This window comes from Leucopleurus acutus (genome assembly GCF_964270905.1).
Source record: "Leucopleurus acutus genome assembly, chromosome: 10".
Lineage (NCBI taxonomy): Eukaryota > Metazoa > Chordata > Mammalia > Artiodactyla > Delphinidae > Leucopleurus > Leucopleurus acutus.
Window position 1 is genome coordinate 3,999,597 of NC_139153.1, and position 27,699 is coordinate 4,027,295.

Here is a 27,699-nt window from a genome sequence, read left to right on the forward strand (position 1 = left end):
GATGGCCTGATTTGCATATATTGTGAAAACGATTACCACAGTAGGTTCTGTTAACGTCCATCACCTTGTGTAGATACAACGGCCCCCAACTTAAGGTCATGGGGCCAGACCTTTGACTTCCCTTGGGCCTTTCCAGTCCATTGAGAAATTCGCGTGTTTTCAAACCCTTTCCAGCTCTGCTGAGTGGGGGAAAGGCCCAGGCAAGAACATTTGATGTCAGGGGAAGTTTGGGGAAAACCTGTAAGCATCTGAAAACCGAGAATTGAAAGTCTGCTCATTCAGTCATCAGGGAGTTATGGACTTGTCCTGTGGCTCAGGCCCCCGCTGGGCCCTGGGGACCCAGAGATGAGCCTCACTCTGTCCAGCCTGGGAACTGCCTGGCCTGCAAATCGGGCGTCCATTGGCGGGGTCTCTTGAAGATGCTTGGGCACCCAAAGTTCAAAGAACTTTCCCAGAGGCCTTGAATGACAAAGCATGCCAGCTGGGCACAAAAGGGGAAGGGCATTACTGGTGAGGAAGCAGCCTGTGGAAGGGCTGGCAGAGCGTGAAAGAGTGGAGCGAGGACCCCGGGGCCGAAGGAGCCTGGGGGGCTAGGGGGCTGTGTTCTGGGGTGGGAGGAGGAGCCGGATGGGTGTTGGTGTAGCCTGGTGACCCCCAGTGCCCTGCTGAGTGCTTGGTCTTGATTCACTTTGGGGAACCAGCCTGGAATCAGAGTCCTTATTTAATGCTTCCAGGTGTCCGTTAAAGGTAGTAACTGTTTAGTTGTTCTGACAACTGGCTTCTGCTCAGGAAGAAAAACAAACAAGCCCAGCCCTCACCACGGAGACCGCTTGTAGGAGAATCACAGGCGCGGCCAGAGGTCCCAAGAGGAAACCCACTCTAATGAGATGTCTAACCTAGTTTTGCTGATTCACGTGGTTTGGGGAGCACACGAAGTGCCTTGAGAGGGGATGGCGGTGCCAGCGGACTTGGCTGCTGGTTTGACACAGAACGCCGGATGGAGAAACTGTTTATTTGGTATTTTCCCTGCTTGACAGATCAGCCCTGGGTGTTTGCTTCTGCCTCTCCCAGCACTTAGCTTGATGATGCTAACAACGGGTGGAGTCCGTGTTTGTTGATTTAACTGCATGAAATGCAAGGTGGCTGATCTCTCTGGTTCAAGGGCAAACTGTTTCTCCTGAGAGCAAAGCCAGGCTTGTATTGAGGCCCTCCCTTGTACCTTCCCTTGTGTAATGTGAGGTGGCCCATTTTACAGATGGTGCAACTGAGGCCCCAAGGGGAAGAGACATGCCTGAGGTTACTATTTGCCGCTGACAAGTGGCAGAGTTAGGTTCCAACTAAAATCTCTGATGGTGACGCAGAACAGGCAAAAGCGGAACCAGGCAAAGGGTATTTGGGGAACAGAGTCTCACTGGCCGGGTTGGGAGCGGGAGGCTCACTCTTGGGGAATTCAGAGAACAAAGCTGGAGAGGCGAGGAGGGTCTTTCCTCTCCACTGACATTATGCGGGGGAGGGAATTTTGTACAACTCAGCCATCTGGGGGTCAGCCGTAACTGACTGACCAAAGAAAGAGATGAGTCAGTTAAAAAGGACAACGGATTTCTCGACTATTTATAGTTGTGGCCTAGATCTCAGGTATCCTTGCCCCCAAGGAGTAAAAGGAGACTTTTTCAGATGGCCCAGGCTCTGCACAGGGTGAATAAGCTGATTAAGTCCCAGGCTGCAGTGGATGGGACACTTTGAGGGGGGTCAGGGTGAGAAAGGTCAGAGGAGGTAGGGGTGGGGGGATGCTTCTGGGGCTGAGAGGGTGCAGACAGGCGGGTACACCATTTCCAAAAGCGGTGCAGGCTATCAGACCCCACACCCCTCCCTTCCTTTCATCAGTTCACTGAGATTAGCCGCATCCCTGGACATTAGCTCTGAGCAGGCTGAATTTAAAGGGTTAAAAGCTCTTGCTGGCCTAAGGGGCCAGTATTTAGCCATCCCAGCAGGTGTACAGACTTAAATGGGAAGGTCCTGTAGAGCACACAGCCTCAGTGAGGTGGATTCTTTTCGTTGCTGCTGTTCTGTGGTTGAGGCCGCTGGGTCCTAGTCCATGAAGATATGTGTGATGTGGGCCCACTCAGGAGATTCTAATCCTAGCTGGTGAATTTTCCAAATGACACCCCTACCTCCTGCTGGCCTCAGTTTCCTCCTGTGTCAGGTGAAGAGGGGGACCTCGTGGTATCCAAGGTCATAGCCAGGAGATGCCCCAGAGCCCTGTGGTCGAAGACCCAGGACCCTCGAGTCTTGCCTCTTCCTGGCTGTGCAACCCTGGTTAAGTCGATTGATCTCTCTGAGCCACAGATGGGTAAAATCCATCATCTCATAGGGTGGTTGGAAAGAACTGGGTAAAATAGGGAACCCAGGTGCCAGGTGGTGCCCCAGGCACACTTGGGCGCTCAGCCTGGGGAGCTGGTATTCCTCTCTGGAACTGACTGTGCAGCTGGAGGATTTTTCCATACATCTAAGGCATTTCAAGTGTGCTTTTTCTCCTATCAGACTCTCTGAAAATGCTATAAAGTCTCATTACCTTTGGACTGGTTATAGGAAAAAAGTGAACAGCCATAATCAGTGAAAAGTGATTTAAGGAAATAAAAATATTTAGCATATTTTTAAAAAGTTACTATTAGCTAGAATCATATCAAGTGGCCAACACAGTGCCAGGTACATAATGTCAGCCGCAATTATTATTGTTTCCAGGATGTAAGAACAGCTGGAATTAGAACAAAGGGTTGCTATGACAGTGGTAGACCACGCTCCTCATTCACTGCTGCCTCTGAGGAAGCTGGGACCACGTTCCTCATTCACTGCTGCCTCTGAGGAAGCTGGGACCCTTGCACTAGAGCCCCCAGACCAGGGGAGGAAGAAGACACGAGGATTACAGCTGAGGAATGAGCACCTCGTTCCGCTGGGAGATGGGCGGGGGGGGGATGGTCAGGGAAGTCTTCCTGGAGGAGGTGGCATTTGAGGATGGAGAAGAGTGGAGATGTGCATTCCAGGGCCTGGAATGGCCTGTAAAAATGTACCAAGCTGTGACAGGCTAGGATCTTGCAGGCAATGGTGTGTAGTGACGGTAAGCTCTGTGATCAAGGAACCCTCTCTCTGGCTTTAGTTCTGCTAAGGGATGTTCCTAATTGGTGGCATTTTTCTGGAGAACGAAGTCTCTGGGCACCTGGGCTGTGTTGGAAGGGGCATTGTGACCTCATGAGCAAATATTCTGAGACCCAGAGCCGAGGTGCTGGGCATCTTCCGTACTCTCTCTGGCCTCCGATGGCGTCCCATTTCCCAGTGCCTGGGGTAAGTCACATTTGCTTGTCCACCTGTGTCTCTGTTTGCACACAGAGCCCCTGCCCCCTTAGAGAACCACCCTGGGCTGTCTTCTATGATTCAAGCTTGTGAGGTCTCCGACAGCTGCAGTCGCCTAGGAGATGGTGTTCAGGGAGACTGCCCCAAAGTGGGAGCAGGAGACAAATATGGGAGCCCTTCAGTGCTTACAAGTTCTGACCCAGTGGTCCCGCTGGGGGCCTGGTGGGAGGAAGGTCTTCCTCAGAGGCATCCAGCTCGGAGCAGGCCATGGCTCCCCTGGCTGGAACTGCTCCACCAGGTCCCCCACCCCAGACCACCAGTGGGACCCTCTGTTTACCCACCTCCTCAGCCCAAATCCTTGCATGATGGAGCCTCTCAGCCCCTGAGCTGACTGCAAGTAGGTCGCCGGGTGAAGAGACACGGCATTCCCTTGGGGTCAGGGGCCTCCATGGCACTTGGGGCTCTGGATTTCCTAAGCCTGGGAAAGGGTCCTCAAATAAGTAAGGAGTCGATCTGGTCCAAGGCATCCAAACAGCAGCAGCTGGCGGGAAGGGGCACTGGCTGTGGAGAGCTCAGAGCTGAAACCTTGGAGACTGAAGCTCGTGCACCTGGGCCTCAGTTTTCCCACCTGTAAAATGGGCAGATTAGGCCAGATGATGGTGCTGAATTTCATGAACTAGTGCATGTTCAAAAATCATATTGGGGTTGAGGAGCGGAGTGGCCCACCCTCGGGCCGCACACCTGTCATTTTACCCCTTCACAGCAGTTCTATAAAAGTGACCATCTGGTCTCACTCCGATGCTGTGAAAGAAAGACAATTTTAACCTCCCCTCCAAATAGGAAGGCTGCAGTTTCAGAAGGTGGGGGCACACGTGTCTAAGAAAGAGCCCTGGCAGCCTCCAGGCTTAGCCTCTCACTGCACCATGGGCTGGAGGAGGTTTCAGCCCAGTTGGCCCTGCCTGGTGTTGGGCAGCTCGGAGTAGAAGCTCTGAGAACCACCCCAGCCCTCGCTGTGACTCGCCTTCCTGCTGCTCGGCCCTTCCCCAAGACCAGCCTCAGTGTGAACAGACGCTCGTCCTCACGCAGGACATGGTGATATCACCTGTCTGTGTGCCCGCCCCATGCGGAGCAGCCCGCCTGCATCAGCTCACACGGGGGTCCTTCCACCCTGGGAGGTCGAGGCTGCTCTTGGCCGTGACTTATAGCTCAGGAAGCAGGGTCACCCTGAGCCTCCTGGCAAGCCCCCTTCCCTTTCAGGCCTCAGTTTCCTCATCTGTAAACTCTGGGCATTGGGCTCCTGGGTTGATCTGTCACTCCGTGATGGCCAGGAGAGGGGTCTCACATACCCAGGGACCTCCAGCTAGGATCCTTGGGCTTTCGAGGCTGCCAGGAGTTGAGGGGTCACAGAATCTGATTTCTGCAGCTTCAGCCATCCTGGGGGACACCAGCGAGACCACCTTCCCCTCATGAAGGTTTTCTTGACTGCCGCCCAGGGTCTCTGCCTGTGACCAGGGGGATGGAGGGAGGCTGCTTGGCCACTCTTCGATTAGCTGGTCTGTAGTTCACACCATGGGTTGTCACGGCCACTCTGTAGCCCCATTTCCCAGCAGCAAAGCCTTTGTCTGCTCTCAAGTTCAGGTCCAGCCCCTGTAACTTCCACCTCCCCTGCTTGGCAGGTGCCACCACCCAGGGGCCCAAAGGGTACCAGCACCTTGTATGGGGAGCTGCCTGAAGTGCTCTCTAATCCCACCCCAAGACTAGGCCAGGGAGGTGAGGAAGGTTTCCGTATCCAAGCTCAGATCCCCAGGGAGTACCAACCCAGGGGACCCCAGGGTCCACCAGTCCCACCCACTGTGGAAGAGGACAGGAAGTTGGAATAAGAGGGGGCAGGGGTGTTAGGGTGACGCCCCGAGTCTCATAGCTGGTTGACCCTGGTCCTGGCTCTGTGGGATATCTGTCAGGTTCCCAGTAGGCCTGGCACACAGGAGATGCCCAGTAGGGCCTTGGCTGTGAGTCCAGGCTGCCGCTGGTCTCAGGGAGAACATGCGTGAGTTTGTTCGCCATCCTGATGCTGAGAGCACACACGTTGTCCAGGTGCTGTTCTAAGTGGTCTGTACGTACTCGCTTATCTAATCTCAGCAGCCCTAAGAGGCAGGTCCCCATTCACTATTACTGTCCCCATTCTACATTTGAGGAAACTGAGGCACACAGGGTTTATTGATGACGTACGTTTTCTTCTCCTGGGGAGACTGCCTTTGCTGAGGGAGAGAGGGCTGTGTGTACACGTGTGTGGGGAGGGACAGGACACTGCACCTCCAGGCTTGGGGTCTCCTGGTTGGAGGGTCTAAGCCATAGCCCAGAGAGGGCAGGCCTTGCCTTGGTCAAGCAGCTGTCACTGGCAGAGCTGACCCCACCAGGGCCTTGTGCTTGGGTGGCTGGCATTTAAAGGACAGGGGTTTCTTTTGGGAAGACCCCACCTGCTGCCTCCACCTTAGAAAAAAGTGACTGCCAGGGTGACAACCAAGGGGTCCCTGAGTCCCAGGCGGTGTGCCGTGCACCTCGTCCCTGTCCTTGGAGAAGCTGCCTGAGGTCTGCTCAGCTGAACTCTGCCTTTTACCAGGCTTCAAAACCAGGTCCTGGCTTCCTTTGTGTGTCCCACTCCCAGGGTAGGGGGCTCTCTCTGATGCTTGTCCCTCCAGGATCACATATACCCACTCAACTCCCTGCCCCAGAGCCCCCAGGTAATGCACCTGCCAGCCCTCACCTTCAGTTCTCAGCCCCCTTTTCACTTTAGTAAGTGGATATAAAGGCGCGCTGGCCTTGTCCTGGGTTCAGTACTGGCTGTCACTCACTCACTGGGTAACCTTGGGCCAGGTCCTGTCTCCTCTCAGAGCCTCAGTTTCCTTATCTATAGAACGGGGCAAAAGTGCCCGTGCCCCAGGGTGCTGCAAAGAGCAGCGGCAACAGGGAAGATCAAGTGTGGGGTGGCCCTGAGCCCACCAGGGCTGGCAGAGGTGAAACCCAGCCGGCCCAGCCTCCAGCTGCTCACAGTCTGGCGGAGGAGACCACGCATGTGCGCTCACACACACACACACTCACGTGCTCAGGTGCACTGTCATCACCAACAAGAGTCCTTTTCATTGGTTGGTTTTCTTTTGCATTTTACCAAGAGTCTCCCAGTCCATTGGCACCACTGTCCCTGGCCTCACCTGAGGCTGAGAGTCGCTTGGGGGCTCATTTAACAGCTTTGAAGATTCAGTCAGGAGAGGTGGGTGTTGGGGGGAGCCGTCTGCACGTTCAGCCAGAGCCCCAGGTGATGCTGGTGTTGAGGCCTGTGTGAGGGTCTTGGGCATCTACTAGCTCTGCCCGAGAGCCCAGAGACTTCAGCCAGGGATGGCTTTATAGATTAGGAGGCCCATTTTACAGGAGGAAAAACTGAGGTTTCCCAAAAAGAACTTTGAACTTTGTCCAAAGTTGCACAGTTCTGAACAAGAGTCCAGCACCTGGGAGATGGGGGTGGGAGGGTGACACTGGCCAGAGGAGGTGAGGGAAAGAGTGGGGTGGGCAGGAAGGGCTTCCTGGAGGAGGCGACACTTGGGCCAGGTCTTCAAGGTGGGTGGGATCCACCTAAATATAAGGGAGCCCACAAGCGAAGCACAGGGCGGAAGGGGATAATGCTGGGGAGAATGAGGAGGGCCCAGGATTCATGCAGGACAAGAGAAGAAATAAGGCGGCAGGGACTGCGGACAGGGCCAGACGTGTAGAGTGAGCCTGGGTTTCCAGGTGGGGAAATTGAGATGATTAGTCTCCAAGCAGCTGGGATAGTTCCACTGATAGTTCTTGAGCTAAGGGCGACATGGCAGGCAGTGCGGTCTGCCAGAAACAAGCTTGGCTAAGCTGGTGGGAGCAGAGTTCGGGGCGCGCCTCTGGGGAGTTTCCAGTGGCTGGGTCGGCCTCGTCTTGCGGCGCTGCGTGAGTGGCAAATCCCCCACACCGTGCTCTTGGCAGGCACCATGGAGGCATAAGTGGATCACAGTGAAAGGTTAGGGGTCATGGAGGCTATGTGGGGCTGCCTGGGAGGTGGTCTGCACGTGTAGGAAGACCACAGTTGAGGAATGTCAGCCATCCCTGCAGCCCGCCCCGCACCCCTGGGGTGGATTTTAATGATGAGTTTTTCTTCTAGCCAAGCAGTAGCTGCTGTTAGGCACCATCTTGTAGCCCTGGAAGTCGCCGCTGCTGCTGCACCAACATTCACCAACCTGACGGAGTTAGATATGAATCCGGTCCACTCAGGTTTGGAATAAGACCTTTACTTTCCGCCTCTGGCACCCACTGTGCTCCACTGGGTTGGGGGTGTCGGGAGCATCCCCACCCTCCGTCAGCTCCTTCCAGCCTCAGTTTCCCCTCCAGCTCTGATGGTCTGTCTGTGAAAGAGGCTGGTCCTCCTTGTTGATCCGCCGTGGGTCCAGGGCCTCGGTTTTTCTATCTAGAAAGTGGGCTTGCGTTCACACATGCCAAGACCTCTAAGGCCCCAGCTGGAGCTTTCAACGTTTGTGCAGGATCCACTGGGCTCTCCAGCACTGGGCAAACCTTTAGGGAACCAGAGAGAATTCCCTTCAAACTCATTTTTGGAAGGTGCTCGGGGAACACATGTAATGAAAATTGATTTCCTAAAGATTTGGGGCTCATCTCAATAAAAGGCAAAGCTTTGTGGAGTTTTGACCCTTGGGGGGACCTGTGCTCAGATGCCAGGGATACATGTAATAGAGTTACATCCATAGCTCTTTGCTCCGTCACCCTCATCGAGGGGCCTCGCAGCTGCAAAGTGGAAGAGACTTGCTCCGGCACTGAGTGTCCCCAGAGTCCTGAGCCCTAAATGTTCCCTCTGACGAATACTCCTAGTGCCAGGCCTTGTGCTGGGTGTTGGGAAGCAGGCCCGGGGAGTATGGGGCAGAGGTGGAGGTGGTGTGGCCTGCGGAGCCCAGGGGAGGCACTAGGGGGTCCTCGGGGCCACCATCCTGGGGGTTGCCTGTGAGTTACTCGGGGAGCAGCGTGCTGGGCTAAGGCAGCAGCAGGAGCCGAGGTGTGGAGGGGGGCGTGGGAAAGCACGGGCTGTGTGGGTTCAGAGGCCCCTGGGCATCTTGGGTGGGGCCTGGATGGTGGAGGATGCTTGAAACTTGACTTCCAGACAAATGGAGTAAAAGTTCAGGCAACAAGCCCCTTTGCTCTGCGGTGGGCGCAGCGGCAGCCCGTGCCAGTGGATCACCCCCTCTTCCTGCTGAATGAATCCCAGGCTGTTTCTCTCCACAGGCACCAAACTCTCCTTGAGCTAAATTTCTAAGTGAGGGAGAGGTAAGCGCGGAGCTGGGCAGGAAAAAGAAAGTCCTTCCTCTTTGAGAAGAAACATGATTAAAAGAGGAACAGTGAGAACGGGGAGCTTGTTTACAAACACTAATGAGCTACGCGTTGTCACAGTGTAGACAGGATGTGATGCCCATTTTACGGAAGGTGACACCGAGGCTGAGAGCAGTGACTTGCTCAAGGCCCTACTGCAAAAGCTGCCCTGGCTGGTTTCCCTGGAGCTGTAACTTCCAGCAGAGCCCTGGTGACAGAGTGGTGGATGGCCGGCTCTGAGCGAGCACTGGGCCACGCGTGCCCTTAGCTGGCCTTGCCCCCAGGGCCTTTCTCTCTCCAGTTTCTGTAGAGGGAGGGAGGCGCCTGCCCTCTGTTTGCTTTTTACAGCCAGCTAGAGAGGAGTGAGGAGGTTAGGGTTCTTACAGCTTGAAAGGGGAAGTTTGAGGAAACAGAAACCGAGCCTTTCTTTTTTCTCATGTCTCTTTTTTTTGTGGCCTCCAGAAATAATCCTGGGCTCTGCAGAGCCTGTCTCAGGGTCCTGGTTGACCTACTCTACCCACGCTTCCGGCAGAGCCCGGCTGGGGCCCGGGTGGTGGGGAAGCAGGCGGGGAGAAGAGTGACAGGCTTGCGGCTGGTGAGTCAGTGGCAGGAGGCCGTTGCCTGCTGACTCACCGCCCTGTGCGTGAAAACAGGCCCCCTGAGTCCCCCGCAGCCACGGCGCCCTCCCGGCTCCCTGCTTCCTCTCTTTCACCTGATTGGTGGTTATAGCGCGTGCTGGCAATCTCAGTGGCATTTGGGGTCCAAGCCCCCTCAAACGGATTCGTGCAGCCTGACTGTTCCTGGACCTCCGCCTTCCCTCAGGGACCAGGTCCAGCCTGGCTGCGGGCCCAGCCCAGGGGGTGTCACGGGACCTGCTCCTTGAAGCCTCACTCCAACCAGACGCGTGACTCCTGTCCTCCTCCTGAACTGAGAACCATTTTTGTGATATTGTGACAAAATGAGGCCCCCACCCCCCGGGTATTAGCACCCTGAGGGCAGGAAGGCGGTAGGTGCTCGGTCCAGGTAGGGCAGGTGGGGCTTCTCCTGGAACCAGTCCGAGGGAAGTGACGTGTCCCAGATCATATAGCGTCAAAGACTGACCCTGTTCTTTCCAAAACCCATGGGTTTTATCCACGGAGGGGCCAGGGGTCTGGTCTAGACTCACAAGGACATTTTCTTCTCTCGGTCACCCATGTTATGGTCCTTGGCCGAGGGACAGCAGTTCTGGCCGCGATCCTTGGCGGGTCCCTCTTTGCGAAAGATGGCGGTCACTTCAGCCTGTCCCACAGGTGCTCGGCTCACAGTGAGGAGGCCGGCGGCACTGAGGTGTCGGGGTTCAGGACTTGGGCTCTGCAGGCCCCAGTAGAAAGTCCCTACTGGCAACAGCTTACAGAGGAAAGCCCAACATGGGCCCTCGAATCCCTTCAGGGTGGGAGGGAGCCAGGTGGTCAGGGACAGCCTGAGTTGAGCACTCCTTGGGGCAGCACAAAGCTCTCCAGGGTCCCTCACCACCCGCTAGATAAATCCAGGTTCTGACCTGGCCTCCAGGCCTGGCTTCCTCTCCGGGTCGCCCCATGCCCTGTCCCCCTTGCTCTGTCCCACACCGGCCTTCCCTCTGTTCCTTTGCCGTGCCCAGTGTGGCCTTCTTCACACACGCTGTCCCTGCTCTGAGAACACCGTTCCCCCAGATGTTTGCCATGCAGATCCCAGCTTTAAGGTGGTTGAAAGCACAGACCCTGAAGCCCATTGATTGCTGTGTGACTTTGGGCAAGCGACTTCACCTCTCTGGGCCTCATTCCTTCATCCAGGCTAGTGAGAGGAATAGATGAATTGGTACCTGCAAGGGCTTAGCACAGGGCCTGCCCAGAACCAGTCTTTAGTGAGCGTCTGCCACTATGAAACGTCACCTCCTCAGGGGGTCCTCTGACTCCCTGTGCCCTCGTCTTGCGTGGTTGTCTTCTGCTCACCGGTCCCAGTCGTAAATATTTATTCATGTATGTATTTAGTGTCTGTCTTCCCTTTTGGAATGTCAGCTCCAGGGCTCACCTCCGAGTCCCCAGTCCCTACCGCAGGGCCTGGCACCTAGTAGAGGATGCTCTCAGTAAATATTTATTCGGTACTCACTGCTCGCCGGAGCTGCCCTCTCTCCGTCTTATCCCCAAATATCCAAGAGGCACAGGGGAAGTGCTTGGCCTGCAGGACTGGAACTGGAACCAGACCCAGTTTTCTGACTCTTCACCTACTGCCCTGTCCCCTGACTCGGTGGCCTACTGGGCCAGTGCCTGGGGCACCTCTGTTTTGGGTGTGTTGTGTGCCCAGCTTGCGTTCCCCTCGAGGGCAGCGCCGGCCTTCCTGCACCTGCTGCCCGCCCATCCCCGGGCCACCCGGCCACAGAGCAGCCTGCTCGCGCCTTCCTCCCCCTGCCCGCCTGCAGGTTTGGTGCCGGAGAGAGGAGAAGGCTGTACATTGGGCCCACATCCTGCCCCCCGCCCCGGCGTTGTCCTAGAGGCCAGTTCTTTGGAAAACCTGCCCACCTTCACCCACTTTTTCCTCTGCGAACCATAGATCAAGAGTACGATCTGCTCTATTAGGTCCCTGTACAGAGGCCACCTTACCCTGGGGTGTCACCAACCACGTGGAGTCAGGATCTAGGTGCAAATCTTGGCCTCGCCTGGTGGCTGTGTGACCTGGGCCAGACCCTCCCCTTCTTTGAGCCTCAGCTTCCTGATCTGTGAAAAGGAAGGCTCCGTGAGGCTTGGGGTGAAGTCAACGCTCCTGTAGGGTGAAGGCCGAGCCTGAGCCAGGCAGGGTGCTCGCAGCAGAATGGGGGTAGACATGAGCCTTCGTGGGCGGAGGGGAGGGCCTTGCCCACAGACGCTGAGCCCAGGAGATAACAGACCCTGTCCCCAGAGCTGCCGTGCTGAAAACAATTCCCCAAACAGAACTCACTTTCACTAGGACCACAGAATTGTCGCTCATTGTTTCGACTTTGTTCCTGGCAAAACAATGCCGGGCTTCCTGGATGACCTCACTGGGGCGAGCCATCGGACCTTGGAGGCTGGGCTGGTCAGCATCTCCAGCCGAGCCTGTCCTGCCCTTTGCTGCGACTGCCTTGGGTGACCTGAGACAATGGTCTGACCAAAGAGGACAAACTGGGTGTTTGGCCCACACGATGTTGTAGAAATTGGAAGTTGTATGTGCACATACGTCTCAGATTTCAACACCTCTCCAGAAACTGGAGGATCTGGCCTCAGTGGCCTCGATCCCAAAGGCAACCACAGTAGCTGGAGCTGAGGAGAGCTGCCCGTGGCATATTCTGCAGGCCCTTCCCCACTGGCCTCCATTCTTTGCCTGCCAGGTCCCTGGAGGCCTTTGAGCTTGTCATGCTTGAGTTAGCCTGAGTTAGGAATAGACAACCAAGACAGAAGGATACAGACCTTCTGATTGAAGGTCAATCAAGTGATCAAATGATTCAATCAAATGATCAGATCTTTTAAAAGTGTACCTTTTCATGAAAAAGAATAAAAAACCCCTTTTTAAAATTAATTCCTGCTTTCTTTTCAAAGTCAGCTGCCCTAGGAAGTGAAATAGTGCTCTTAATACACGTTTTTTTTTCCCTTTGGTGCTTAACTGTTAAATACTCTCTAGGGCCAGGATTGTATGTAAGCAGCGTGCCTGGGGCAGACATTACTAATTGATTCTGGCCCTCCTCCTTACTGAGCCTGTCCCCCACCTGCAGTCTGTGGGGACAGTGCTCGAAGGAGCCCCTCCAGGGCTATCAGAGAAGTTTGGGAGAAACTCTTCCTGTTTGCTAGAGGAAGCCTCGGGTCCATGGCTCCATCCGTCCTGCCCCAGTCAGTGCGTTCCATCGGCCTGCTCAGCCCACCCCTGTGGCCCTGGGCGCTGACTGCCGCACGGGTCCCCAGGCCCTGCCCTGTCTGTCTCTGTCATGTGGCCCCTCACTTCCCTGTTTGCCTTCACCTACTTCCCTAATTTTTCAGCATAGCCCAGTAGCTTGAAGCTGGCGTAAAGGCGCCAGACCTGATGTCACTTTGTGACATATCTAGAGCAAGTGATCCGAAACAGCCGCGTGGTTGAGAACATGGAATTGAGAGGCCGAAATAGACCTGGGAGCCCTTCGAAGCTTCAGCGGCCTTTTGCTTGCTTTGTGACCCTGGGCAAGTAACTTCACCACTCTGGGCCTTGTCAGCAAAAGGCAGATGGTAATGGTCACCCATGGACAGGGTTAATTCAGAAAATGCTTGCAAAGCGCTTAGCACGGTGCTGAATAAGTGTGCGTGCAGCCAGTGCCCAACAAATGCAGCTTGCTTTCTCAGGATATGCCCAGGATACGATGCCTGCCACATAACGTAGTAAAATCCCAGTGTGAGCAGATGTTTTCTTCAATAACAGCTAATATTTATTAATCACTTGTATGTACCAGGCACTGTGCTCAATATTTTACAGGCATCATCCTATCTGATCCCTATAAGGCGAGTTTTATTTTTACCCCCATTTTTTTAACCAGTGAGGAAACTGAGGCACAGAGAGGGTTGTCGCTTGGACAGGTCACTCAGCTTAGTTGTGGCCTCTGTGAGCCCAGAACACTGGGTCTGGAGTGGAGACAGGGGACAAGGAAAGGAGAGAGGAGGAGGGACCCTGCTCTGGAAAGGGCAGACAAGGGGTCCAGCCGCTTGCTTGTTTCCATAGCAGGCCCAGCGGGCTGCGGGCTCCCTACCTGTGAAGTGAATGGATCTGTCGTCCAGCTGTCCTGCCCCAGTGTGGGGATTCTGGGAGTCGCTTGCCAAACCCCAGATGTCAGGCCCAGAGGTTGATCCTATAGCCCAGCTGTGGGCTGCGCCCTTTTGGGGAGGGGAGAGTATTCCAAAAAGGAAACAGAAGTACCTGCCTCTTGTTTAAAACCCTGTAGGGGCTCCTGAGTGACAACAGGGGACTGGAGAGCCACATGGGACACTGTTGACTTGAGAAAGTTCAAGTTCTGCAGGGGAGGGCAAGGCAGAGAGCCCCCCGGCTTCTGGGCTTGGTTCCCCCAAAGCCTTGGGCTGAGGTGGCAGGTGGGGGGGAGGGGCCTCAGTAGCATCTCAATTTCAAGACCCAGATGGCTGGTGCGTGGGCCCCCGGGGTCCCCAGCACTGCCCTGCTGCTGGCTCTGTACCTCTGCAGTCCTTTCCCTCTGAACTCAGTGTCCGCATCTGCAAACCCCGCAGAGGCTGCTCTCTAAGCTTCGCTCCAGTGCTTTCAGCGTTGGGCAGACCAACTGGGAATTCTGCCTCTAGTCTCCTTCCCACCTGTGTATCCTCAGCCAGGCCACGCTCTTCCCTGCTTGAGCCTCAACTCCCCCCATCCGTAAAACGGTCCTAAAAATCCCGTCTGCAGTGTTGAGGGTGTTTGAAGAGTGCATAGAAAATTGTGTGTAGACAGCTCAGCACAGAATTAAAGTACTCAAAAATTTGGTAGTTTTACATTGGGAGGAAGCAAAGGAACATCTTGTCAACCCACGGCATCTCTGGCACTAGGTTGACTCTGTCTGAGTACGTGTCACAAGCCAACCCGGTGATCTGCACGTTGGTCTTCAGGCACCAGAACCAGGCCCTGGCTGTGATGTCCACCCCAGGAACAGAGTAGGAGTTTCAGCTGGACAAGAAGGGAGCCTTCGTCGTGGAACCTCTGTATTGGAGCCGATTCTAATCACTTGTAGCTGTAATAAGCAAATAGGAAGCTCTTAAAATGGGGAATAATGTATCACGGTTGCTAGAAAATAGCCCTGGGCCTGGCGCCAAGGAAAACAGCGCTCAGCGGCGGCCTGCAAGGCAGCGGGCGTCTGGGACACCTCGGAGGGGGCTCGTTCCCAAGTGCTGGCTGCACTGGGGGCGCGATGTTGGTGTGTGACGGGCGAGAGAGAGTTAGTGAGTCTCTTGGGGGTCTGCAGAGTTGGACGGGCTGGACTGGCCAAGGGACAGTGAGGCGGAGCTGGGGGTTCCAGAACATCATGGTCGCTGTCACTCCCAGCTTCGTGACCTCAGCAGTGTCACTTGGCCTCTCTGGGTCTTGCTGATCTCACCCTGAGTAGGACTAAGGCCTTCCATACCGCATGGTCAGCGTGGACCCCAGAATAATTAGAGCAATAACAGAGTAGTACTGGCAGATACTAGTTCAGGAGCACTTGCCATGGGCCCCCTCGTTCAGTCCTCGTAACATCCCTATGAGGCGGCCACAGTTAACCCTCTTTACACAGGAGAACACTGAGGGCCAGAGGGTGGAGTAACTTGCCTGAGGTCCCTCAGCCAGGAAGTGGCTCTCAGCTTCTAGGCCAGGGCTCACCCTTTGATTCCTGCAGGGGCCAGGCTGCCACCAGGGGGCCTAGAGCAGCCATGCGGGAAGCCCGAGCCTGAGGGGTGGGCTGAACTAAAGCGGTAATGTGGGACCAGTGTCCCAAGGAAAAGGGGCCTGTGCTGAGACCCAGTAGCTGTGGTGAGGCGCGTGTGTTTTCTTCCGGGAGTGACGGAGGGTTGCGGTGGCAGGGCATTATGATCTGAGTCTGCTTCGTAAGTTGCCTTCAGCTGCTGTTTTGAGAACAGATTGTAGGGGTGGGGTGGGCAGAGTAGCAGCAGGGAGACCCAGGAGGAGGCTGCAGGGGATGCCCATGGAGGGCTGTCAAGCCTGGAGCTGGTAGTTGCCATGGTGATGGAGAAGTGGGTGGATGCCAGGAATGTACAGGAGGCGGAATCCGCGGATCTTGCTGCTGGGGCTTCCTCGGACACCCCAGAGGAGCTTGGAAGGAGCCCCCCTGACAGGGAGTTGGGGTGTCTGCACCTGGGTCAGACCACATCCAGGCGTGAGTCTTGGGCGAGTCCATGGACATCCCTAGGCTATGTGTTCTCAATGGCCAGGTGAGCCTGTGATGGTAGCAGCCACAGGTGGGACAGGTGGCAGTGATGCAGGAACACATCTGCAGGTACACCTTGGCAGTGAGGAGTGAGGAGACCACTACAACACCAGGACATGACAGGCCTCACCCCCGATCCTGGTTCAGGTACAGGCGTCGGGAAGATGGGGTCCTGAGTGCGGAAAAGGGGGCCGGAGGTCTCATCTCATATGGAACCAGAACCTGGAGCCAAGGGTCTTAGGGAGCTTGTTGCTGCTCCCTGCCTCATGTTTCTAGAGGGTTCTCTGAGGGCCAGAGTGGCAAGTGGGCCTGGGGCCCAGAGGGCAGAGCCAGGACTCAGGGTAGCTTTCGCCAGTGCCCCCAGCCTATGTGAGCAGAAGCCGGCCACCTCCCCCCTCCGTCTGGCTGACCTGGTGAAGTGCCTTCCGGCCCCGAGATCCAAGGAGGGCCCTGAAGGGCGGCACCGGCCCTTCTTGGAGGAGGCTCAGGGGTCATTCCCTGGAAAACATCCCCACTAGGAGGGAGTGGAGTCCCACATCCTCCAATTATGCTCCCATCCAGCCGGCCCACAATGGGCTACTCAGATAACTATCGGGGGCTGCACGGATCAGCGCTGGAACAATGCTGGCCGCCCGGGCTATTTTTACAGCAGCCGTGCGCTCGGCAGAACCCCGCGTCGCCCCGAGGGAGCGGGCAAAGAAAGGCCTGCGGATGCCGTCGCCGGGAGACAGAGGAAGGCCCAGTGAGCCGCCCGGCGGCTCCAGGAAGCCTTTTCTTGGTCTGCTCACCGCCAGATAGCGAAACAATCGGGGTCCCCCACCCCCAGCCAGGAGAGGAAGGAGGCGTGGGGGAACGGGGGTTCTGTTGTGCTGCGTGCCTCTTCTCCTCAGAGCACGGCCCTGGAGGGCCCACTGCTGGGGCCAGGCCAGCGCGTCCCCTCAGCAGCCCTCGCCCTGCCCTGCCCCAGTGCCTCTGGGCCACACGCCGAGGACCTGCCAGTGTCATGGGGCTGGGAAGCGGCAGAGCTGGGGCTGGTACTTGGCCCCAGCTGCTTGCAGACACACTCTGGGAACCATCTACCCAGCAGTCCTTGCCTGACGACCTACTGTGCGCCAGCTCGGGGCACCGAGCCGTGGACAAGGCAGGTCCCGGTGCCACGGAGCCTCTGTTCTAGTTGTGGAGGAGACCGCTAACGAGGAAGCAAGGAAGGGATTTTCAGCTAGTGCCACTGTGACAGGAGGACTCAGACGCCCCTGGACAGGTCCAGTGAGCCGGGGTGATTGGCCGCCTCTGGTCCAGCTGGAGGTCACTGTAGGGATCGTGAACCCAACGTGGCCCACCTTCCGATTTTGTAAGAAAACCTAGAAATCTCGCCTTTTCTCTGGAATCTGATATTTCAGTGTTGGCCACCGATTTGGATCACGAAAACAAGCAGGTTGTGTTCAGAGCTGCTTAGCTATGAGTCGGTCACCTCTGCCGTCATCCTTTTCATTCTGCAGGTGGGGAAACTAAGGCTCATCTGTCCTCATGGTCCTCTGCCACGTGGGGGTAGAAGGCACCCTCTCCCACTGCGCTGGGACTTGGGATGATCTTGCCCTCAAGGTCGAGCTGCCAGGCCAGCGAGGACTCGGGGACCTGAAGAAGTACAGAGAGCAGGGGCGCTGCGCTGGCCAGTGGCCGACCTCCTCCAAAATGGGGTCCCAGCAGGGGTGGGCTGTGAACGGCTCCTGGGGGCTTAGAGATTTGATATCCCCTGGGGCCTCCCCTCGCAAAACCCACAGGGTAGTCAGAGGGCGAGGGCCCTGGATGATACAGGGGTCAGAGCAGGCCAGAGCATGGAGAGAGAGGGCTGGACACGTGGGGATTAACCCGCATTCTTCCCTAATCCTGACCAGTGCAAATCCCTTATTTCTTATGCCGCAGAGATGTGACTGGTTAATAAGTTGCAAATCTATTTTATAAGCATCCATTTTCTGTATGTGATGGAAACTCTGTTTTCAAATATCGTTTCCATTCCAGCCTGAAACCCCATTCCTCACTTGTCTGTGTTTATCCATTCTTTAAACAGTGAGGAACGAGCACCTCCTGTGGTCCAGGTCCTGTGCTGAGCTGTGAGTGAAATGGGAGGCATCGCTCTCTGTGCAAATCTGAAATTTGGAGATCATTTCTAGAAAATGCAGGCAGGCTGTTATTTGGAAGCTGCCCTAGACCTGCCTGGAGGGTGCTGTATTCTGCAGAGATGCTGCCAGGGCTGGGTGGCTTCATGCTTATCTCCCTGCAGGTGGAGGGTGCGGTGTGACATTCGGGGATGCCGGGCGTGGGCCCCGCTACTTCTGTTGGGAATGGCACCTGTCAGTCCCTGGATCACTAGGTCCCCCAATCACCTAGGAGGTCAGAGGAGTGGACAGACGAGGCGGCAGCAGGCCAGAGCCGGCCAGCCGGGTTGTGTTAAGACACACAGGGTGTCCCTTACCGACGCACGTTGCACTCTGTTCTGTCCCCCACAGAAAGCGAGGAGAACATGGCCACCAAGGAGAAGCTGCAGTGTCTCAAAGACTTCCACAAGGATATCCTGAAGCCATCCCCAGGGAAGAGCCCAGGCACACGGCCTGAGGATGAGGCTGAGGGGAAGCCCCCGCAGAGGGAGAAGTGGGCCAGCAAGATTGACTTTGTGCTGTCCGTGGCTGGCGGCTTCGTCGGCTTGGGCAACGTCTGGCGCTTCCCGTACCTCTGCTACAAAAATGGTGGAGGTGAGCCTGGGCTGGGCAGAGAGTGGCATTGGAGGAGAAGGGTTGAGCCAGAGCGTGGGTGGCCTCCCCATGCCTGGCTTTCCAGGCTCCCACCTTCACCTCCCCCGGGTCAGCCTGCTTAGCCCCCAGCCCAGAAGCTCCTCAGAAGCAGGAGAGGAGCATGACTAGCAATCAGGTGGTGTTCTGTCAGGGTCTTACTGTGTTACCTTGAGCAGATCCCTCACCCTCTCTGATCCTCCAGTTTACCATCTCTGAAGAGTGCCATGAGGCCAGGCCGGAGTCTCCCAAGCCTCAGATATTCACACGCCCCCTTTGTAAATTCCCTCACAGCTCTGCACCTCCCCACTCTTCCTTACTTTATAACTTTTTTAACCTTTGCTTTTCTAACTTAAACCAAATGTAGTTCAAAAGCAAGCTTGGTTTCCCACCTTAAATGTAAAAAGCCAGTATCATTTGCCATAATGGAAAGGTGGTATCCAGGAAAAAAAAATACAGTGAAGATTTTTAAAATTTTTAATTTTCACTTTTTTCCAGTTTTATTGAGATAGAATTGACATAAAACCCTGTTTTAATTTAAGGGATACAATATGATTTATGTCTATATTGAGAGATGATCACCACAGTAAGTCTAGTTAACATCCATCACCTCACATAGTTACAGATTTTTTTTTCTTGTGATGAGAACTGTTAAGATTTTGCTCTCTTAGCAGCTTCCATGTTTTGTTTTGTTTTCTTCTGGCCGCGCCGTGCGGCATGCGGAATCTTAGTTCCCTGACCAGGGATCAAACCCGTGCCCCCTGCGTTGGGAGTACGGAGTTTCAACCACTGGACCGCCAGGAAGTCCCTTAGCAACTTTCAAATGCGTAGTCCAGTATGTTGTTACTGGAATCACGATGCTATACATGACACGCCCAGGACCAATTTATCTTATAACTGGAAGTTTGTCCCTTTAGACCCCTTCACTTAGGTGAAGGTGTTTTTTAAGTGTACATTCTCTGTTTGGTCAGCTGGTTAGTTGGTTGGTCTGAGTTTTTTGGGTTTTGTTTTTTTACCTGTTGAAGGCTCTGAGCTAGAATCCTCTCCTGTTGGAGAAGTTCAAGTTGGTCAGACACGATGGAGACTTTCTTGCTGACGCAGTTAAAACCGGTAGTAAGAACTCACTCCCAGCTCCTCGTGGCGGCCCATGGCCAAGGGCTGGCGCTCCGGCGGAGCCGGGCATGCGCGAGCTGCTCCCGTCAGGAGAACCACCTTTCGGGAAATTCTGCCTTCGAGCCTGATTACTTAACCTTTTGTAGGTCTCAGGTGCCTCTGGGACTCTGATGAGTACCCTACACGCTCCCCAGAACAAAGTACATACACATAGACCCAAGTTGCCCACAGTTTCAAAGGGTTTATGGACCCGCTGAAGCCATTAGTGGACACCAGGTAGGAACCCTTGCCCAATTATTTGCCCCTCCCTCGTCCCCTGGCTCCCACCCCCGGCTGGAGAGGCCCACCTCTCGCTTCCCATCACCCTTCCTAACAAGTTCTTCTCAGCTTCCTGCCCTGGGGGCCGGGGAAGGCTAGCTGAAGGCGTCAACGAGGCCCCGTTTGAAACGGGTGTTAAGGGTGTTAAGGGCTGAGCATTCCTTCTTCGGGTGGACGGATGTGGGGAAGGCAGGCAGGTGGGCAGGCACGCAGCTTAAACAAAGGCTCAGGGACTTCAAGCACCTGGTAGATTTGCAGAAGGCAAGAGGGCACCCAGGAAGGGTGATGCCGGCTGGACAGGTGGGCAGGACCTGGAGAGGTTTCAGCCAGGTCCAGGAGTTTGGCCTTTACCCTCATGTCCCTCACCCATGCCCTCTGATTCCATTGGCCGGGAGGGCTTGGGAAGGAGACCTACAGCCTCGGCCCCGTGACCTGAGGGTCACCCCACTCTTTTCTCTCTGCAGGTGCATTTCTCATACCATATTTCATTTTCCTGTTTGGGGGCGGCCTGCCTGTGTTTTTCCTGGAGGTAATCATAGGCCAGTACACCTCTGAAGGGGGCATCACCTGCTGGGAAAAGATCTGCCCCTTGTTTGCCGGTGAGTGTGGGACAAAGGTCACCTGGGGCCTGGTGTTCATCGGTTCAGCAAATTTTTATTGAACACCTACTGTTTGCCAGGTACAATGGAGCCTCATGCAGGCCGCGTGGCACCGTGCCTGACGCAGGTCACGCCAGCACCTTGTACACGTGATGCTGCTGCTCGTTCCACACAGCTGTTCCCGCCTCTCTGGGTTGTTCTAAGCAGCAGAGGGTAGAAGAGAAGCCTTTCAGGAACCGTTCTGTCTGGCTTCAAGTCCCAATTCCTCATTTTGCTAATTCTCGTGACTTTGGGAAAGTCACTTAATCTCTTTGTGCCTCAGTTTCCACAACTGTAACATGGAAATAACATGCTTACTTCAAGGATTGCTATGAAGACAAAACGACATAGCCATGTAAAAGTGCTTTGTACACATAGTAAGCCCCAAACCAGTGGTAGCTTTATTATTATTGTAACATTTAGTCCTGTGCCTAGTTCCTAGTATGCCCTCATAAGATAATACTGTCATGATTATAATTGGCAGGGGTGGGAGAACGTGTGAGTCTGTTCACTCAGTCATCCGTGTAAATCTACCCATCCATCTATCCATTAAACCTTTCTTTCATTAAACTAGTCAATAGTTAGGCAATCCATCTATCCATCCAACCATCCTCCATCTACCCATCCACTCGTTCATCCGTCCGTTCACCTACCTAACCTTCCCTTCAACCACCATCCATACATCCATCCAACCAAGTGAATAACCATCATTCCAACATCCATCCATTCATCTATGCATCCATCTAACCATCCATCCGTCCATCCGTCCATCCATCCATCCATCTATCCCTCTTTCATACATCCTTCGATTCATCCAACTATCTGATTTATCTAAGCACCCATTCCTTCACCTAGCCATCCATCCAGTCATCCATTCATCCTACAGATATTTGCTGGTCCCTGTTGAAGGGCCCCTTCTGGCCCCAGGCCTGCAGATTCCAGGGTTTTCTGGTTGAGGGGTGGCTGTGGTGGGTCTGGCCTCCCTCTGATGCTCGTCTCGCTTATCCACACTTGCAGGCATCGGCTATGCCTCCATTGTGATTGTGTCCCTCCTGAACATATACTACATCATCATCCTGGCCTGGGCCACGTACTACCTGTTCCAGTCCTTCCAGTCGGAGCTCCCCTGGGCAAACTGCAACCACAGCTGGAACACGCCCCAGTGCTTGGAAGACACCTTGCGCAGGAACAAGAGCCTGTGGATCTCCCTCAGCACCACCAACTTCACCTCCCCCGTCACTGAGTTCTGGGAGTAAGGCTGGCCTCGCGGAGGACGGAGGGGGCAGGGGAGGAGGCAGTGGACAGCCCACTCCCTCGTCTTCTCCCCAGGGATATGGGAGCCACTCTCTTGGGGCGGGGTGGGCGGAAGGAGGGGTACAGATCTGGAGATAAATCCATGCCTTTGGTCTCAGACAGGCCTGGACTCGAACCTCAGTTCTGCCATTTTACTGGCTGTTTGACCTCCAGCAAGTCACTGCCCCTTTCTGAGCCTCAGTTTCTTTAACTGTCAAATGAGGGGAATGAATCGTTCCTACACCCATGGGATCTCTGTGAGGATTGTTTCCCAAAGGCAGGTATATGTTCTTATGTTGTCTGAAAATGATATAGTTTTCTTAATGTATTTTAGAAAAAATATAGTTAGCACATCAAACCTGTTTTTGCACAGAGAAAAATGCATATATGAAGCTGAAGTAGTTACTCAAGTCAAGAGGTGAGTAGCTAGCGTGAAAAATATGTTCAGTTAGCATTTGCCGGGTAACACCCATCCCCACATTCAAGCAGCCATTTATTTTATTTGGCTCACGGCTCTGCTGTTTGGCAGTTTGGGCTGAGCTTGGCTGGGCAGTTCTGGTCTTTGCTGGGCTCCCTCACTAGTAGGTCAGCTGTAGGGCACCAGGGTAGCTCTTCTGGAAATTGGCTGGCTATTGGCTGGGGTGCCACAGGCAACTGGTCCCTATGGTCTCATTACCCTGCAGGCTAGCCTGGGCTTGTTCCTAGGTGGCTCAGCATTCCAAAAACAACAGATGGGGAAGTCCCAGTGCAGGAGCACTTTTCAAGCCTCTGTTTGCACCATTTTTGTTAATGTCTCCTTGGCCAAAAACAACCACAAGACTAACTCAGACTCAAGAGGTGGGGAAATAGGCTCTGTCTCTTTATGAGAGGAATGGAGAATTATGGGCATTTTTGCAGTTTTCCACAATAGAGTCAGTAACTGCTGAAGTATACACATAGACCAAACATCAGAAAGGCAGAACATGGAGGCCTGAAGTTTGGGTAGCTCTTAGCTGACATACCGGGAAGTCCTTCTAACACAGTGCTTGGAGATGAATCAAAAATGTATTAGTGCATTGCTTTTCCTGCTCTCCATGAGCTATTAAATTGACTGCTCAGTAGTCCCTTCGATCCTGGAAATAACAGATGAGGCCTTGCGTGGGGTCGAGAGCCAGGGGCAGGGGACGGTGTTAAGGAAGGGGGCGGCCCGTCATGATCGCAAGATGAGACCCCCTCTCTTTTGTGTGTGGATTTGCTGCTTCAAGGTGTCTCTCCCCCTCTTAGAACCTGGCCCAGGAGCAGGCCCACAGAAGAGGGAGTTCACTGCTGGCTGGTCCCAGCCAAGTGTTAGGACCAGGGCTGGGGAATCTTAGGCCAGAAAGGGCCAGTCGGCCTCACCCAGGTGGTCCACGTCCGTCTCCTGACACGCGGGCCTTCAGTATGTGCTCACGAGTACCCGGGCTCCTGGAACTGGGGCTCTTTTCCATGGACATATTTCCCTCTTGCAGACAAAAACCATTACAGACACATCCCCCACCTTGCTCCCCACCCTCTGGACAGCTGAGTTTATAGACAAAGAAATGCAGGTACTTCATTCTTCTCGCTTGAATGGGGCCCGAGACCACAGCCCTGTCCGTTCTCTGTCGTGCCTGGCACAGCCTGACCACCTAGGGCCCTGGCACTCACCCAGCTACTCAGGTGCCCACCGGGGCCTCGTTGCCTCAGGCATGGTTTGGCTACCTGGGTTGAAACCCTTGTTCTGCCATTTCTAACTCAGGCAGGTGCCTTTTCCTCTCTGGGCCTCAGGGTCCTCAGCTATACTTGGGGAGATCATAACCCTGCCCTCCTAGGGTTGTAGGGCCGCCCTAATGGAACAAGTTCATGTATGGCCAGCCCTGAGAGCCTGCTTGATAAATGTGGGCCATTACTCCTAATTTAGTGTCCTCATTGTGGATAAAACTGCCCCCTGGGGACATTTGAAACTCAACTTCAGAGGGACTAAGAATGGCCCATTCTCAGGTGCCCGTATGGTCCCGCTATTACAAAGGGGCTGTGCCCTGTATCTCAGGCCCGAGGGCTCTTGGGAAGGAGCTCACGTGAGCCGGGAGGTCCCTACCTGTGCCTCTTCTCCTGCCTGTCCCCCAGCCTGGGCCCTCCTGGGGGGTTCTAGGCCTCCTGCCTTCCAGAACCCCCGTTCTGAGTGCCCGAGCTCCCTTTCCTGAGCCAGAAGACATTGACAGGATTTATCTTTGGAAACATCCTGGTCCTGCAGTCACCTTCCCAATCCTCACATGGTCCACATAGACTCGCCCAGTCCAGAGAATGTCGGCCGCCCGCCTGGCCGCCCCTCCCGCTCTAGCCTTCACACCCTCCCCTGGGCCCCGGCAGGGCTCTGTGAGCCCACCTGAACCTTCACGCATAACCTTCCCTCTTTTTAGAACCCTAGGGAGGACTGGGGTCCACAGAGGAGAGGAGAGGACCTTCCTGCCACCTGTGAGAGTGGAGAGGCTGAGGCCACCTGCCTTCAAGGGCCTTCCCTTCTCTTGGGCATGAAAGAGGGGGAGGGAACGAGAACTCGTGTGGAATAACTGACTCCCGTGAGCATCGTCCCAGGGACTTGCCCCTGTCATTTCGTCCCATCTTTGCAGAGGCCCTTTAAGTAGGGAACATATCTAAGAATCGTCCCAAACTCCTTTCTGCCTCAAACCCCACATCCAATTCGCCGGTCCTCTTGGCTCTCCGCTTAAAGCATATCCAGAGCCTAGCCCCCTCCCCACTTGCACTGCCGCCCTTCCCCCACAGGACCCCCTCATCCCTCTCCCGGACCCAGCATGGCCTCTTATTGCTCTCTCCACCTTACCTTTGCATCTCTGCAGTCAGCTGTGAATCCAAACACGTCATTTCTCGGCTTAGAACCCTCTCGTGGCTTTTTCCATGATCATCATCTTGCCCAGCCAGGGAGGATTAAGTGAGTGTTTCAGCACTGAGTAAGCGCTCACTGAGTGCTGATTCTTACTCATTCCATGTTTGCATCCACCTGCCTGTGTAGCTTGGAGCAACAAGTCACTACCCTTCTGGCCTCATTTCCCCATCTGCAAATGGAGGGGCCATGTGCGCTGGGCTTTGGGGGATGAGTAGGAGGTCACTAGGCTGGAAAAGAGAGAGGGAAAGACATCCTGGACAGAAGGAACAGCCATGCTGAGGCTCAGCGTTCGTAAAACACATGAGTAGCAGTGAGTCATTGGTTTGGCCGGAGGATAGGACACATGGGGCCAGGGAGAAGGATGGAGGCCTTGGATGTTAGGCAGATAAATTTGGGCTTGGTTCTCTAAGAGGGGGAGCCATGGAAGCTAAGGAGGAGGGAAGGGGAGTCATGGGATTGAATTTGTGTTTTCAAGACTTACTCAAGGAACACACTGGTGAGAGAGAGAGGCTGGGACATATATTAAGTGCCTACTGTATACAGAGCCTCAGAGGGCTCAGCCAGCAGTATGTGGGTTCCCTTTAAGGTGACACTTAGCTTATATGATTTCCCCTGAAAATAGCCACCAGCCCAGCAGTGACTAACTCTGGGATCTCCACTGAGAGAGAATTGCTGGGAAGTGACTGAGGTGTCGCTGGCCGGTACCCACTGGGCTGCTGAGCAGTAAGCATCCTCTCAAGGCTGGTCTCCGGGCCCCTCGAGCCAAAGCCCAGCCCCGGCCATCACTGGCTTCACCTCTCTCATCTGCACCAGACACGCGGGTCCCTGAGCTGGCCCTTCTTTCGGCAAAAGAGGCCTGACAGTGCTCGGAGCCACCTGGGGTTCCAGATAACGAGACACCACAGAGCTAAGCCTTCCTCCTGGCTCTGGACAGGAGAGGCCCTGGTCGACCATCCCTACCAGCCCCTCTGCCCGCTCTGGTTTTACAAGAGGAGCTACTGGAGAGCCACGGGCCACGCTCCTGTCTCCCAGAGCAGGGACAGTGACTCTGGCCCGGGGTCCCTGCTGCTTGGCCTCCGTGCAGTCACCACCTCTCCAGAGCTCAGAGGTAGCGTGGTCCTAACACCTCACAGCCTGGCTGAGTGTTAAAGAGCTAGAACAAGCGGTGTGCTGACGATGGAGCCTCTGGGCGTGGCTTATTAGGTGGAACGCTGAGGACCAGAATGGTTAAGTGACTTACCCAAGGTTACATAGGCAGCTACACATAGCAGAGAGCTCAGCCCTGGTCTCCAGTACTGGACGCCACCTCCAGGGCCTATGTCCCCACCAGCCATAAGTCCAGGGCAAGTCCACGGTCACAGGTAACATTGTGCCGTGTGTGTGTGACCCCACTGTCAGGTTACGCATGGGGTCTTCTTTTGGCCTGGGTCCCCACGCCTACCCCGTCTGCAGCACTAAAGCACTATCAGCGGGAGCTGGTGAGATGCCCTTCTCCCTTGAAAGCCACCCGGGCCCCTGAGACAGTCATTTCACACTGGCTTTATAATTTAACTCTGAATCGCTCTGTGATGGGGAAGCAGAGCTTCTGCCCCCAGTCAGCCTCATCCTTGCTCGCCCCTGCTCTGAGGTCACCTCAGTCCCGAGGGTCCTGCTTCGCCCCCAGCCCTGGAAGACGGGTGGGGCCAGATCTGGCTAAATGCCCTCCATCATCCTGGAGCCATGCCTTCCTCCCTGGTTCCTCCAGAGCCCCCTGGGAGCTCAGCACATATCATTAGACTTTATTAGAATCAAAGAAATGAGTCATGTTTGCAAACAAGCCCTGCTCAGCCAATCTTCCCCTGCAGCTATCGGAAGGGAGAGACGGCGGAGAGAGCCCTGTGCGGCCCCATGCTTGGGGCGGATGGGCTCTTTTATAATTGTTGCCTCCGCCAGTCTCCAGGGAAGAGCCATCGCCAATAAATGGCTGGCCGGCAGTCAAAAGGAAACGATTTGGCCCACTCGGAGGACGTATTTACATCTCTGAGTGCCGGCTGGACGGCAGCGGGGCGGCCGACTCAAAACAGACGTCCAGGCGATTCTTTTTTGGATCCCACCCTGGAATGAATCATTACTATTCTTGGACAAGAATGCAGCTCACCTCTAGGTCTCCTCCTCTCTGTATGAGAGATGCAGGGAAGCCTGGGCTGCTGGGGCCCCTCTCGAAGGGTAGCATGGTACCCAGTGCATGGGTGGCTGCTCCCCAGGGTGGGATCAGAAAAAGGAACCAGGCCTAGGGTTGATTTTTTTTTTTTTTTTAATCTGGGTAATTTCAGATGAATTACTGCACCTCTCTGAGCCTCAGTTTCCCCATCAACCAAATGGGTATAGTTAATTTACTCAACTAATGTCTATTGAGCATTCACTGTGTGCCAGGCACTGTTCTGAATCCAGCAGTGGTCAAGAGAGACACAGGTCCTGCCTCCATGGAGATGACATTCTAGTAGGACAGACAGACATTAAACAGATGATACAAGTAAAATTGTAATATACAAGCGATGATAAGTGATGTAAAATAAAGCCAGGGCTGGGGAAGGAGAGCGACCAGGGATGCTTTTTACAGTGGGTGGCCAGGAAAGGCTGCCCTGGTGAAGTGGCATTTGAACAGAGACCTGAAGGTGGTGGGGTGGCATGTCATGTAATGAGTGGCCAAGGGAACAGCCAGTTCAAAGGTCCTGAGGCAGGAGCGTGCTGGACCTGTTCAGGAAACATTCCAGAAGCCAGTGTGGCTAAAGGAGGAGGGGAAGGGGCCACGAGGATGAGCATTGAAATGGGACCGCTACACACGGAGCTTGTCCTAGACAGGTCCCATTTATGCCTATGGTCCCAGCCTCTTATTAATAGGCACCACCCTCGCTCTTTAAGATGTCTGGGTCTGAATGATAGAGTATTTGGTCACCTTATTCAGGGAGGCAAAAAGGAATGGGGCAGGTAGGTGGGGAGCCATGGGGGTTGTGGAGCAGA

At 54.9% G+C, this 27,699-nt stretch overlaps 1 protein-coding gene across 2 annotated transcripts in view; it reads left to right on the plus strand.

Annotated features, from left to right (window-relative positions):
- SLC6A6 (solute carrier family 6 member 6) overlaps positions 1-27,699 on the plus strand; it is an 80,178-nt gene that overhangs the window by 20,511 nt on the left and 31,968 nt on the right. Inside the window, exons 3-5 of one of the 2 annotated variants that reach the window (XM_082848818.1) lie at positions 18,157-18,399; positions 20,331-20,465; positions 21,522-21,756. In XM_082848818.1, the coding sequence (XP_082704944.1) occupies positions 18,171-18,399; positions 20,331-20,465; positions 21,522-21,756 (599 nt within the window). In that variant the 5' untranslated portion in view covers positions 18,157-18,170. The remainder of the gene's footprint in view (positions 1-18,156; positions 18,400-20,330; positions 20,466-21,521; positions 21,757-27,699) is intronic. The other variant, XM_082848817.1, reaches the window with a different exon arrangement.